This window comes from Rhinolophus ferrumequinum, chromosome X (assembly GCF_004115265.2).
Source record: "Rhinolophus ferrumequinum isolate MPI-CBG mRhiFer1 chromosome X, mRhiFer1_v1.p, whole genome shotgun sequence".
In the NCBI taxonomy this organism is placed as follows: Eukaryota; Metazoa; Chordata; class Mammalia; order Chiroptera; family Rhinolophidae; genus Rhinolophus; species Rhinolophus ferrumequinum.
The window spans coordinates 51,253,902-51,269,182 of record NC_046284.1 but is presented as its reverse complement, the minus strand read 5'-3'; the positions used below and the strand labels follow the sequence as shown (position 1 = coordinate 51,269,182).

General features: G+C 40.0%; 1 protein-coding gene across 2 annotated transcripts; it reads right to left on the bottom strand.

Annotated features, from left to right (window-relative positions):
• Positions 1-3,025: 3,025 nt before the first annotated feature.
• On the bottom strand, positions 3,026-15,279 carry MORF4L2 (mortality factor 4 like 2). 2 transcript variants are annotated; one of them, XM_033106812.1, is made up of 4 exons: positions 15,261-15,279; positions 12,524-12,595; positions 6,179-6,281; positions 3,026-3,974 (listed from the first exon to the last, which is right to left on the bottom strand). In XM_033106812.1, the coding sequence occupies exon 4, from the start codon at positions 3,948-3,950 to the stop codon at positions 3,084-3,086; it is 867 nt and encodes a 288-aa protein (XP_032962703.1). In that variant the 5' UTR covers positions 3,951-3,974; positions 6,179-6,281; positions 12,524-12,595; positions 15,261-15,279; the 3' UTR covers positions 3,026-3,083. The 2 variants fall into 2 exon arrangements, with proteins under 2 accessions (XP_032962703.1, XP_032962694.1); XM_033106803.1 differs by lacking the exon at positions 15,261-15,279 and adding an exon at positions 13,982-14,164.
• Positions 15,280-15,281: the final 2 nt, after the last annotated feature.

Below are 15,281 nucleotides of genomic sequence, written 5' to 3'. Positions count from 1 at the left end.
TAATGGAGATGGAGATCCCCAATAGTAACTGAAGTGGACATCCCACCGACATGCTATGGTTGAATCTCAGGGTCATATTTATGTTCATTTAAAGGCAATTTAAACGTGGATTTCTAATATGCTCAAGCATGTGAGCTAAGATCCATCTGTTTGCTAGGCCTCCTATTCAGTTTCAGCAACGAAACAAACCCTTACAGAGTATTTAATGAGTGTCACAAGCTCTTTCACAACTGTCCTCTTAAGAACTCATCTAGTTGCAGGCCCTAGGTCCTACAGGACATCATTCTTCTAAGAATACAGAGGGTGCCAAAAAAATGTACATACACTTTTAAGGAAAAAACTTAAAATTACGCTGATAGTCACCACTTTGAGCCCCTCTTGTAACTGCAGAAGTCAAACTTGACTTGTATTCATCTTTTGTTATCGGCACATATTGAATATTACAATTTTAACAGTTTTTTCCTTTCCTAAAATGTGTATTTTTTTTTTTTTTTGGTATCCTCTGTATATGGCAAAATATGAACTACGGTTATTTCAGGAATGTGTGCTAGAAATCTCATTTGTCCCCCTGATCCACTTTTCCTCCCTGCTCTGTGTCTATGTAGACTGTTGCCCTTTGGCTTCCAGTTTGGCCAAAGGCAAATAACCTAGCAAGAGATAAAAGGGAAGGAAGAGTGAGGTCAGGTATATATCCCACCATCCTGGATTCTCTCCAATTCTTTTCAATGTCCCTGAGCTGCCTACATCCTGAAGATCACAGCTGCTGTTAGGTGGCCCTTCCTACACAGCTACCATTCCAGTAACCCCTCCCCCCAGCTCCTAACCCACCCCTCCACTCCCTCCCCTTACCCTGCTCCCTCCTCTCCTATTCTTTGCCTAGAGGTAGTAACAACCATGTTACAGACTGAATTGTGTCATCTCCAAACTGATGTTCAGTTCCTAATCCTCAGTACCTCAGAATGTGACCGTATTTGGAGATAGTCTTTACAGAGGTTAATTCAAATTAGGTCATCAGGGTGAGGCCCTAATCCAATATGACTGGGTTCCTTATAAAAAAAGATTAGGACACAGGCACAGGGAGAATGCTGCCATCTACAAGCCAAAGAAAGAGGCCTCAGAAGAAACCGCCTTTGCTGACACCTCAGGCTTCTGGCCTCCAGAAACACAAGAAAATAAATTTCTGTTGTTTAAGCCGCCCAGTGTGGTACATATTTGGCAGCCCTAGCAGACCAATTCACATCACGACCCTACTCTCCTGATAACTTGGGAAAAAATTCATTAAACCCCTCAAATCATCCACCTTGAGTCCCATTTATTTCCTGCTGGGACCCTGACTAATTCAGTAGGATTATGTGATTATTTCCATACTTGTTCTTAGTGTATTTTCTAAAATTTTCGCAGTAACTACGAATTTTTTTTTTCTAAATAAGTAAAAAACTCAGGAGGGAGGGGGTGAGGGAATGGGCAAAAAATATAGAGGGGATTAAAGTAAGTCACAGGGATATAATGCACAGCATAGGGAATACAGTCAATACTGTAACACTGGTGACAGATGGTTGTAGACACTGGCGGTCATTTCATAAGTTATATAAATGTCTAATCACTATGTTGTACACCTGAAACTAATATAATGTATGTCACCTGATTAAAAAATATAAAACACTTATGAAACGAAAGTTGGTTTGACTAGGAAATTTCCATGTAAGATGGATTCATAAGCACAGGCATCCCACACCACCTCTCCTCCACAGATCCCCTACTCTAGCATTCCCAATGCTATACCCAAGGTATTATAAAAGCGGGGAACATACATGACATGAACGCTGGGACTAGGGAAAACTGCTATCCTTGGCTCCAAATCTACAAGTATTTCTGATAGAGGTAACACTGAAGGGGGAGGGGAGCCCAGGCTTCCTCTGGTGAGAAAGAGCAAAACATAAGTTGAAGGGACTGTTGTTATGACCACCAAATATCCTATTATACTAGCCCAACTTATCGGGAACAAAACTACCTTGTTTCCCGGAAAATAAGACCTAGCCGGACAGTCAGCTCTAATGCGTCTTTCGGAGCAAAAATTTACGTAAGGCCCGGTCTTATAGTAAAATAAGTAAGTCTTATAGTAAAATAAGACCGGGCCTTAAGTTAATTTTTGCTCCGAAAGACGCATTAGAGCTGACTGGCTAGGTCTTATTTTTGGGGTAACACGGTAGCTCTTCGAGCAACACTAGAAAGTGATACCACCGTGAGAAGCCACACTGAGGGTAGAGAAGGGGAACTGGCCTGACAGGAAGCTCCTGGAGGCCATACCCAACCAAAAGGAATTCTTTCACTAGGAGTCAGAACTCTTTGATACGACCTAGCTCTTTCCCGAGCCTGCTGACTTGTCAGCCTCAGTAACATTAAAGGCACATTGCAAATTACTTGCTTTGAAATTTAGAAACAAATTTTATTTAAGATCTGAAATACAATTCCTAAAATAGCGACTTCTCCAGAAAACCATGGCTACACAATAATGCATTGCCTCTATCATGTTAGAACGTGCATTAGACTCAAATACAAAAACCATGAAACAAACCACCATCCTTCAACAATTTGAGCAAAGATAGAATAGAATGCCTAAGGAACAACATAGATGGACTTGCAGAGGATGGGCTGTTTTACTTCAAGCACGAGAAACAAGAGCACAAATGCATGGGTTTTCGGGTATATACATTAAGTTGAACCTTTGGCACTAGGAATCAGGGCATTTTGTCATGTAGCATTAACACAGAATTAGAAAATTGTGTAGTGTCAAAGGGATAGAACCACCAGCATTCAAGCAATGTTGTCAACTAGGCAAGAAAATGTTCTACTGAATATTTCTTCTTTGTCTAATTACTGCATACACTGGTAGCAACTCTGAAATGAGAAAAGGAGCTCGGCACTCCTTTCATTTTCTGTTTAGAACAAAACAGAAAACAACTGAAACATAAGCCCTGTTGTACATTAACAATTGGAAAGAACATCAATCATACAAGAAAAAGACTAAGAACAAAAAGAGTGTTTACTGATACCAGACATAACAGTGAGTGGTCAGTAGACCCTCACAGGGCTTTGCGGTGGTACTCGGCTGAGGCCACTTTGTAATCACTGGCAGTAAACAGAGACGCAGCATTCTTTGCCAGATACTTTAGGAAATCATGCAAGTAGCCCAACAGTAATGCAAGGCTCTTCTCATCAAGGGGCGTGTACGCCAACATCGCTCCGATTCTTACGAATAATCTCAGTAGGTGTGGCGCTCCGTAAACCTGGGACATGGGCGCATCCGGGTGAGCCAAGAGAATTTCAGCATACTGGGGCCTCTCAAACTTGTAGAGCAGCTGCGTGCCCAGCATCACGTTGAAGTATTCCTTTATGCCCGCCACCACTTCATTCACTGCGTATTCCTTGTTGTCAACATTACCTTGCGACTTCTTGCAATCGGCGTACTCCTCCAGAACGGCATCTACGTTTTTCTTCGCTGGCAGTTGGAATAGCTGCTTCTGCCTGGTAACTAAATCCCAGTCCTCAACAAGCCATGGCTTTAATTCTTCAGGAATCTTCACTTTAACTTCCATTCTATTCTTAAATGCCTCCTCGCTTTCAACAGTAGGGTCAGCCCGGGCCCTTTTCTTCCGAGGTGGCTGAGGGGCTTCGCTGGTGCTGCCACCATCTCCGTTTCCAGGAGTCTTCTGTTTGTTCTTTCTTGTCTTCCTCACAGATCCTGAAGCTGGGTTCTCGGCAGAGCGCCCCCCCCATCTGCCTGGGAGGGCTGGATCCAGATTTTTCTGCTGTGGACCAGCCGTCTTCTTTCCCGAGGAGGCCCCTCTCATCTTGCTTCTCTGCATGTTGCTTCTAGTTGGTTTTTTGAAGTTGTCTTCTTCTGCAGATTGTTGTCCACGAGTTTGAGAACCCTGCTTTCTGGAACTCATTCAACCCTGCTTTTATTTCAACCACTGTGTGAATATACAAAGTATTTTACTTGGTTGTTTTCTATTATCTTTAACACTATGTTCCACAAACGCCCCCACACACTATTATCTTGGAATCTGGATTTCCAGTCCTGTTTCAGGACCATTTCTAAGTGACTTACCACCTCCTCCCTCTCCCTGACCCTCACTACCACCCACTACTCTCATCCCACCCAATCACTCATCAGACCTGCCCATAAATTAGTTTTCTGATACCACTCAAAAGACAGGAATATAATTTTGGAGAAAGAATGAATTAACTGGGAAAGAAACTACAAAAGGCAGTGGAATTAAAATTCAAGACTTACAAACAGGAAAAACGACATGATTAAACAAAGATTAATTTAGTTGACCGGAGGCAAAATGAATAACAGTAAAGGTTTTTCTATTAAGTCCAGGCAGGCCTGAACTCGGGTGATGACAGAATCAAGAGAAACTGAATACAGAACTTGGTAAATGAAGGAAAGGGAGGAGTCAAAAATGGCTCTGCAATTTTAAGCCTGGGCAATTAATGAATTAATAAAAGCACTGGTTTTTAATGATTAGTTTGGAATCAGCATAAAAGAATAGGACATAGGTCATTCATCCATTAATTAATCTATTCAGTCATCATACACTATTGCATACCGTGTTTCCCCGAAAATAAGACCTAGCTGGACCATCAGCTCTGATGCGTCTTTTGGAGAAAAATTAATGTAAGACCTTACATAATACAATATAAGACCGGGTCTTATATTAATTTTTGCTCCAAAAGACACATTAGAGCTGATGGTCCGGCTAGGTCTTATTTTCGGGGAAACACGGTACCTGCTTCGGAACAGGTACTATGCTAGGTACTAGGGATTCAAATATCTAAAGAGACAATTATAAAACGACAAGGTTAGTGGTGGGATTATAAACTGGTGCAGCCACTATGGAGGTTCCTCAAAGTTAAAAATAGAACTACCACACGACCCAGCAATTTCACTTCTGGGTATTTATCTAAAGAAATTGAAAACCCTAATTCAAAAAGATATAATATATGCACCTCTATGTTCACTGCAGCATTATTCACAATAGCCAAAATATGGAAGCAACCCAAGTGCCCATCGATAGATGATTGGATAAAGAAGTGGTACATACATACAATGGAATATTACTCAGCCATAAAAAAGAATGAAATCTTGCCTTTTGTGACAACACAGATGGACCTAGAGGGTATTATGCTAAGTGAAATAAGTCAAAGAAAGACAAATACCATATGTGACTCTAGAAACCAAAACAGATCAATAAACAAAAACAAACTAATAGATACAGAGAACAAACTGATGGTTGCCAGATGGGACGGGGTGGGGGATGGGTGGAAAAGGTGCAGTGGATTAAGAAGTAGAAACTGCCAGTTATAAAATTAGTCACGGGGATGTAAAGTGCAGCATAGGGAATATAGTCAATAATAAGGTAATAACTATGTATGGTATCAGATGAGTACTAGACTTATCGTGATCACACTGTAAGGTATATACATGTCTCATCACAATAATTAAATTTCAACAAGGGTAGTAAAATAATAGTTACAGGCACAGAACATTTTGGGAGCAAACAAAAAATGGTACATGACACCACTTAAAGCAACCGCTTGTGGGAGGAGGTGATAAGTTGGTGAGCGAGAAGTCAGTGACGACTCCAGATTCTGAGAATGGGGGATTAGGTCATTAATATTATCCCCAAATGAGACTGCATCCAGAGGAAGAGGAGGAGGAGGAAATGGATTAGAGAGCAAAGAAGTTCACTACTGGATCTATTGAGAGGTGTGTAGTTAAAACATGTGACTTTAAAGCTCAGGTGAGAGGTCAGAGCCAGAAATGGAGATCTTAGAGTAATTACCATATAGCTGGTAGTGGAAATTAGCAGAGCCAATGAAATCATTCATGTAGAATAGAGGAAGAAACACTGAACCAAGTATGGGATTCTGGAAAAAGCTCGGAAAGAATGATACTTAAAAGGGTGTGCAGAGAGAGACCACCAGTAAAACAAAAATGGTCAGTGCCACCACAGGGGAATTGGGAGGTTATTCTGGAAGCCAAGGAAGTTGAGTGTGTCAAAAAGGGATCATCTACAGTATAAAATGCAGCAGGGAGGCTAGTAAAATAAGATGAAAAAAGTGTTCTGCTTCTTACGGTGTGACAGATGCAACAATTCCTTTGACTTACATAATCCTCTTCCTTCTTGCTCTTCCAAGAACTCCTAGTGTTTTCTCAGATGCAGTCTTATAGCTCTTCTGGGATGGTCTGGAAGGATGGGGGGAGTCACAACCTAGAAAGGAAAAGCGAGTGGCTGTGATGAACTTTTGTGAAACACAGGAAAAAGAAAAAACTAATTTATAAACACATGGTTTACAATTGTGGTATCAGAAAAAACATGAGCTCTGCTGTCAGACACACTTCTACTTCAGTTGGTCTCTGCCATTTATGACTTGTAAGGCCTTGGGCAAGATACGTAAGCTTTTAACCTTTTTCTCATCTGTGGAATGTGGCCAATTACCCGTAGCCTTCACAGGTTCTTTTGAAGAATTCCCTACTGTGAGGCTGAGCAGCTAGCACTGTACCTTGCAGGAACACCTGCACATGTGAACATGGATAAAGATGTTCGCTGCAGTGTTTTTAATACTATTCAATAAGGAAATGGTAATATGAATTATGTATGCACACTATGGAAGAATATTTAAATGAATTAAGAAGAGATCCACATACTGACATTGAAAGATGTTCAATTACATATTATTAGGTAAAAAGACAGGTTGCATAATATGTACAATAGAATCCCAGAGGGAGCACAGGGCGAGAAAAAAGCATCAGTCTCAGTTCTTTTGGACAGTGATCCAATTTTTGTTTTAAACCGTATGTATACAAATGCACAGGAAAGTATCTAGATGGATAAATACCAGACTGTTAAAATTAGGGTAATCTCTGGGAAAGAATGAGGGATAGTGGCCGAGCCTTAAACCAGGTTTCTCTGTTAACTACAACTTTCACCGACAGAAAAAAGCCCTTCAGCCAATCCCTAGCCCTTAAGATGACGTCGGAAGGTGTCAGGGAAGCTGAGAGGGGAGTAAGAGGTAGGCAATGCTACGAAACTACAGCCCTGAATCACGGAAGCCAGTTACTGGAAGAGAGGCCTGGGTGCTAGCGCTTTCACTAAGCAAAGGATATACTCTACCCAAGGGTATAAAGCTCTAAGAAATGAAAGGGCAACGGTGGCGTTCTGAGCATCAAAATCTGTAAGCAGACACTGACCCTGTGGGAATCCAAAGCCTTCAGGCTGAGGAGATAGATATATCCTGTGAATGATCAGACAATGGCGTGTCATGGCAGTTACTGTAAGCTATCACTTACAAAATGTTGCTTTAAAAAAAATCCAGTGACTGGGACGGAGGGGGGCACAGTATCTGAGGATGAAAATTTAGTTAATACTGGTGAAATCCGGAACCCAAGTTGGGATTAACAGTGTTTCCACAAAAACAAGGGGATAGGTAATATACAAACTAAAGAAAGCAAGACAGCCCAGTGCCAACCGGACTGTAAAATACCGTAGAGCCAGGCTGGACAGGAACTATTTTGGAAGCCACATTGGGCATCAGCATTAGTGAAGAGGAACTGAGAATGACAGCTGAACTTACTGTACAATCCTTGCTATTGACTGTATACTATATAAATGAAAACTACAAAAAGTAATTTCACCTGTCTCTCATTAAGTGGGTGAGTTTCGTCATTCTCTGTAAATGCTTCATCACATATAAACTCCCAAGTTGAATGAAATATGATTATATAAATACCTGCACCACTAGCCAAGGTTGGTGCCAAGCGAATACAGCCAGGAAAGGAGTCTTTCTAAAGAATTGTCTCAGTACCTTTATTTTCATGAGTATCTTCAACTACTACTACCTGGTGTCAGAAGACATCAAAAGGGAATACCCATCGTTTTGATGTCTGGCTCCCACCTATACAAATTTATGGATAGCTTTACTCAGGTCACTGCACTCCAAACCTCCCTTCCCAGACTTACACTGCTCCATGGACAGGTGACCGATGTGCTGTGCACCTTCATTTAAAAAGCTGACAGTGTACTTTTTAAACTTTGAATCTGCCAGTTTCCACCTTGAGTTTTGGGTTTTATTGTTTACTGGCTCAGTGTACCCACTCTTTGCTCCAATCATGCTTCCTGTCTCCCTCACCTACTACGTACCACGGAAGTCCCATTTCCTCTTTAAATCTCTATTACTCTAGCCCACGTCTCTCTCCCTTCTCTAATACCATATGAAGCTGACGTTAGTACATTACCATTTAAAAGCTTCATGTTAATTTTGCTCATGGAATACCACCAATTTCCATTTGCCACAGGTCTTGTGTTATACACTTTGCACCTTTCGCAGCAACATTTGTATCCCCGGTGGGTTGGGTATACAATAGTGAATCAAAGTGAGGTATTCAACTAATGGGGGAAATGGAGGCACAATTTAGGGACAAGTCATCAAATATTTTTCCACTTGTTCCCTACAGGTCAGCTCTAGGGTATGTGAGACTGTGAAAACATTGTATGTTCGTCTTATTTTTCTATCTTTAATTTCTGTGTACTCGTTTAAACAAAGGTGAGCTCATACTGGTTATCAAATCTCAGATCTCCCCTTTTAAAATTTGCTATTACAATTATTTCCCCATGTTAGTAAGGGTTTAATATGCATACATCTTGACAGCTGTATATTCCATTAAATTGGCATACCTTCAATTTACTTCACCACTACCTCATTTTATCCTGCAATTAAAATACTTTCTACTCTCATTTTGTATTATTCGAGATGCCCAGATGCAGATTTAGTGAGTCAAGAGGTAATACACTGCCAAATTACTTCCCCTGAAAGTTACACCAATTTCCTCCCTCACAAATGTGTAAAAATATCCATCCCACTTCATAACTTGTTTCCCCGAAAATAAGACCTAGCTGGACAATCAGCTCTAATGCATCTTTTGGAGCAAAAATTAGTATAAGACCTGGTTTTATTTTACTATGAGACCAGGTCTTATATAAATTTTTGCTCCAAGACGCATTAGAACTGATTGTCTGGCTAGGTCTTATTTTCAGCGAAACACAGTATCTAGCGATCTTCATTTAAATAAACTTACGAATTTGGTAAAGAAAATGGGTTTAGTTTTTGTTTGCCTTTATTAGTGATGTTTTAACATTTAAAAAAATGTGTTTATTGGCCATTTGTACTTTAGCTCTTGTCCTCTGCCCATTCATTTTCAACTGGTTCTTAGTGATTTCAACATTTATTATAGCTCTTTATGTATCAACAATTGCCATTTTGGGGGCAAATATTTCCCATTTTCTTTCATGGTGTCTAAGGTTAAGATTTTTAAGTTTTATCTGATGAATTTTTCTTTCATTGTTAAGGTTAAAAACGAAGATGGCACACATTTATGGATTTTAATTCCTTAATCAACCTAAGATTTATTTTGTGGCACCATTTATTCTTTCCTTTACATACCTATAAATATCAAAATACAAACATGGGCATTCTTCCCTTAAACCACTTCAATCCCAGAATGAGCGTGTATAGCTTTCACATCTCTTTATAACAGACGTTTAAAACTAAATGTGTATATTATATACATATGTGTATATCATGCATTTACTTGGTCTTGACAAAGGTGAGATACATATTGCTCCACACCTTTTCTCACTTTATCAAAGGCCTCATTCTGTCTGCACATATCTAGCTCATGCTTTTTAAAATCCACATCATTCTATAATCTATATGTACCATAATTTAACCACTGCCATACTAGTAAAAATTCAGGTCATTTCCAATACTTCATTACAGTAATAGACATCAGTGTAGAGATACATTAGAGCATTAGGTATTTCAGAAGGATATATTCTCATAACTGTCAACTATTCAAAGGATTTGCTAATTTGTAACTTTGATGAGATACAAGCCATTTTAATTTGTAAAGGACCACTTTAATTTGCACTCCCAGCAAAATGTAGTTCATTCTCTCATACCTTCAGCAACATGGAATAAACATCTGTGGTTTTTTGGGCCAATCTGTAATATTTTGTGTGTATTTTTTTATACATTCATATGTATGTTTTTCTTGTATTTCTGAATATTTTTTGTCCCCTTTTCTACTAGGTTGTTTGCTTCTTTTGATTCCTAATAATTAAATACTAAGTTTCTTTGTTATGTTGGAAATATTTTTTCCAAACTGTCATTAATGTTGTTGCCATCCTTTTCCTTTGTGAACTTGGGCATTTAAGTCATGTCTAGGAAAAATAGTCCCAAGTAACTGTCTAAAAATGATTTCCTATATTATTTCGTGGCATTTTTATAGTTTCTTCCAAATATATAAATAATTTTTCCTAATATTAAAGAGTCCATCCTTTCCCCAATTATTTGAAATGTTACTTTATAACATTACAAATTCCTAGAGGTATATGGGTCTTTTAAGAAAGTCTTCCCAATTATTTTGGAGTATTTAATTTTTAAAGGTATCACTGTTTCTAGGTCACCTTTTCTGTCACAGTGATGTCTGTTCTCACACCAGTATCACACTGGTTTAATTATCATAGTTTAAAGCCATAAATGTTGCCCCGGAGTAGCACCTGTAACTGGGTTCCAAGGATGTTTGATGCAGTATTATTTGAAGTGGCAAAACAGTGGAGTCAACCTAGAGGACTAGCAACAGTGATTTGGCAAAATAAAATGTGGTTTATCCATAATCACGCTAGTTAAAGGAATGCCACTGTGAAACAACTCTCTGAATGGACATGAAGACATCCCAGCTTGTTGATTAGAAATAGCAAGCTGCAAAACAATACCTATAGGGAGACACATTTATGTAAAAGAAAACACAAAACAGTATTTTATACATATCCATTTTTAAACAGGTATATAATTTAGAGATCTAGAAGGAAATAAAATTGATAATAATGGTTAACTCTGGGGAGAGTAAGAGAACTGAGGTGGTGAGAAAAGGAAACCTGAGCCTACTCTGTAATACTTAACTTTTTTTTATATTACAAGGAGAATGTATTCACCTATCAATTCTGTGACTAAACATTTATATTAAAATATACATATTTAAAATCCACAATGACTTTCTGATTTATTTGTATCCATGGATCTCACATACAGCTGGATTTGTCAGTTAGTTACCAGTGTACTGTACACTTTGTAGTCATACCATTCAGACTGGTTTCCCTCCCTCCTTCTAAAGTCCTGCTCATCCTCAAAGGCTCAGGTCAAGGTCCTTTTTCTCTCTGAGGCTTTCTCCAATTCAGGCTACTCTGGCTCTTGCCTTTTCTGAGCTCCTATTGGCCTAACAGTCCACCTCCCTCCCTTTAGCCTTTAATCATTCTCCAAATGGCCTCTTGTAAAGGGCTTCTGTGCCTACCCACCTACTGCATGTTTTCCACCAGGTAGTGTCCTTCTCTGCAACCTAGCTTTCAGAAGGGAAAATAACAAGAAGGAAAATACAGTGATTCCATGGGAAAATGAAGCTGCCAAGAGGCTGAAAACCTTCATCTCAGGAATGCAGACTCCGAATGCTAACATTTTTGTGTATGAGTGTGTCACAAATGAATGTGAACATCTACAGTATATTGAAATAAACCTTTAAGTGCACCTATACCACGTCAGTTCCATTTATTTGATCTCTTCTGGATGTTGGAACACTTCCTTTATGTATAACACATTTTTTGAGTCTGAGACAAAGGAGGAATAATACAAAAGCTGTTAGCAAAGTGAATATGGTTACGGTTTGCTAGTTAAAATTACAGATCCTGGAAATTCCCTTCTAAGTTATGTTCAATATACTCAATCTTTCTAGATTGTTAGGACAAGTCAGAAGTCGTAATTTCAGAATTCAGTTCTAGTAGTAAGTGCTGCTTCTGGAAAATCAGGGGAGAAACCAACAGTATTAACTTTTTTACAATTCCAAAAAGAGGCATCCACTGCTTTTAGAAGTGTGTATGTATGTAAAACAGGATATACCAGAAGGACTAATAGAGCCATAATTATTATTAAAGCAAACACGTGTCAAACACTGTCCTGATACTTTATATGTAGGAACTATTATTATCTTTATTTTACTTTTGAGGAAATTTAGGGACAAAGTAAGTATCTTGCCTAGGATCATACAGCTAAGTGGCAGAGCCAAGATTTAATTTAAATTCAGTAAGTCAGCATTTGCTCTTAATCACTAAATTATGCTGCATATGGGATGCCACAAAGTAAGAAAAACAATATATGGATGTATGGAACTATCAGGGATCAATTGTAGTATCTTTTATCAAGGAATGTAAAATTACACAGTCCTCTGTTTTTTAGGCACTTTATATACTGGAAGCACCAATGGACTCAGCTCCACCCTACTCAGAATTTAGAGTGATTTCCCAGATAGACGCTTATTAATCTTTAAAATATTCCTGGACAGTTAAGAAGGTTATGTGGAATGATCTTGCTTGAGAACTGAGGCCAGGAGAAGGGAGACACTTACCTAAGATTCTGTAATCAGGATCAGATCTTCTGATCCTTATTATACAGCAAACTTAGCTTTTCTGATAATGGCCTAGAAGGTTAAACAAGGGGACGGGAAAGGGCACAAAATAAAGAGATATGAGATGATGGTTTTCTTCTCTGTCAATCAATGCATTTTATCACACACAAAGGGCACCAAAGCTGATAAATAATGTACAAGTGTTTCTTTTTCAGTTCTTGTGGTTACATTTTCAAATTTATTGTATCTATCCTGATTTTTGATAAAGTAATTTGTTTTCGCTTTTGGTTTTTACTTTTCATTAGGGAAAATGTGAAATGCATAATATCTGAAATTATGTAGAAGGAATATTATAAACCCACAAGAATCTATCATCTAGCTTCAACAATTACCAACTGAAAGCCATCTTGTTTCATCCATAACCCCACCCACTGCTCCCCCCAACTCCGTTTTTAAGCTCACCAAATAACTGAGTTTCTGTATTTTATGGGAAATTTCCAACACATACCAAGGAAGACAGAACAATATAAGGAACTCTATATGCCTATCACCCAGCTTAAACGATTAACTTAAGAGCCAATTTTGTTTCATCTATACCCCCCCAACTTCCCCCTATTGCTGAGATTATTTTGAAGCAAATCCTAGTCATCAACGTATTTTGAAGCAAATCGCAGACATTTTATTATTTAATCCGCATTTTCGTATATATCTCTGTAAGATAGAGACAGTTTGAAAACATAACCACAATACCATTATGACGTCTTAAAAAATCAACACCCATTCCTTAAAAACACATCAAATATCGAATACGTATTCAAATTTTCCCGATGCATCTTAAACATTTTTTTTTTTTTACAGTTGGTGTGTTTGAATCAGGATCCAAACAAGGCCTACTCATCGCATGTGGTTCATCTCCAGCTCGCCCTCGTTCTCCATCTTTCTCCCCCTCCCCCCTTTTTTTAAACTTTTCAATATGGAAAATTCCCATCCCCGCTATTTTGAGGTAATTCCCAAATAGCATATTATTTCACCAATAAAGATAGTTATGTTTCTCTTATATCTCTAGTTTCTTCTAGGGAATAAGTTGATGGGCAGGAAAAGCACTATAATGAGCAAATTTACATAATTTGTTTTTTTCTCATTCTGTTACGCAGGTTTTTCTGTCCACAATAACAGTTAACATCTTTCGGAGCCAGGCTTCCCATTAAGTGCTTTATACGCACTAATATACATAGTACACGCCTCTGAGGTACACGTCTCTGAGGTAGATACTATTATTATCACCATTTTACAAACATGGAAACCGAGACACAGAAAGGAGCCAGCCCGAGCTGGGCGTTGGCGAGTAGGAATCTGAATCCAGCTCTGCCCGATCGTGAAGCCATGAGTTAATCTTGCCTAGATACTCGACGAGAAGAGGAAATCGTCAACCCTTTCTCCCCACCCCCACCCCGAAACCTGAAACGAGAATCCAGCTCTTTCCAGCAGCCGACGTGTGCTCACTGCCGTCCCTCGAACCGCCATAGTAAAGCCAGGTTTCTCTGGCAACTGATATCCATAGGCAGACACGTCACCCTGGAGGCGGGCTCATGACCTTCAGCCAATCACAGTCGTCTTGTCTAAGTTTTAGAATGTTCCATGACCAAATGATTGGACGAGGCCAATCACGTCACAATGACACTTCGCCGCAGTATAAGGGGGTGCTAGCAACCTGCTTCTTCATGGTTAAGACTTGACGCAAACCAATCATCTTCTCCCTGTAGTGCGGCTCTGGCCAATAACGTTCACCCTCTTAGGTTCTGAGCCCACCCTCCAAAATCGCAACTGTAGTTGGGTCATAAGTCTATAGGGCAGGGTGTTCACGTGGCCTATTTTCACGACCCAGAGTTCCCCTGACCAGAGGTTCTTTTTTTCTTTTTTTTTTTTTTTTTTTGCAGGGAGGCATTATGGGTTTTCATTCCCCCCACTGGGAAAGGAAGTGTCTACGTGGCCTGCGGAAACAGGATGGGCGGAAATGAGCTAAGGTTCCCGCGAGTGGGGAAGCGCGAGGTCAAATCTGGGGCCACGCCCCTGAACCACTTGCGCAACTCTTGGAGAAAAAGAGGCACAACGGGGGTGGTGGGCGTGCGGGCGCGTGGTGGTGGGGCTAGTGTGGATGTGCGCGGACGAGCTCGCGTGGTCTTGGGATTGGGGTGCGTGCGCTCCAGCCCTCGTGGCGCTGGACGCGGTGGGTATGCGCAAGCGTGCGCGCCTAGAGTCGGGGCCGGTGTGTCCCAGAGCGAGGATGTGCCTGCGTGCGTGTGCGTGCGCGGCGCGTGTGCGTGCTCTATACTGAACATTTTCTTATGTTTGAAAATTGTTCTAATGAAAAGGAAAACAAGCCACGGCGCCCATCATAAATAACGGGCCTTTGTTAGAAATATTTCGGTCTCCCCTATCGATTCAATTTTAGACCCTAAAAAATGTACTTCTCACTTTTTCCGGCCACAATCCTTTTCTAAACCGTAGCCCTCCGATGGTTAAGAGCCAAACAAACCCACGCATTCCCATATTAGCAATTCCAAGGAGCAGCTTTTCCTGTTTGCTAGTATCGTTCTTCCACTTCTTCCCCGAACCCCCCCCCCCCAATTCCGTGTAATTTTTCTGGCACAAACAAAATTTTCTGCTGAAAATATCTATACGATAGGCTTCCCCTCCACTACGAGCTCCGAATTTCTGTGGCGGCGGAAGCTCTCACCTTTTTGTCCTGATCTCCAAG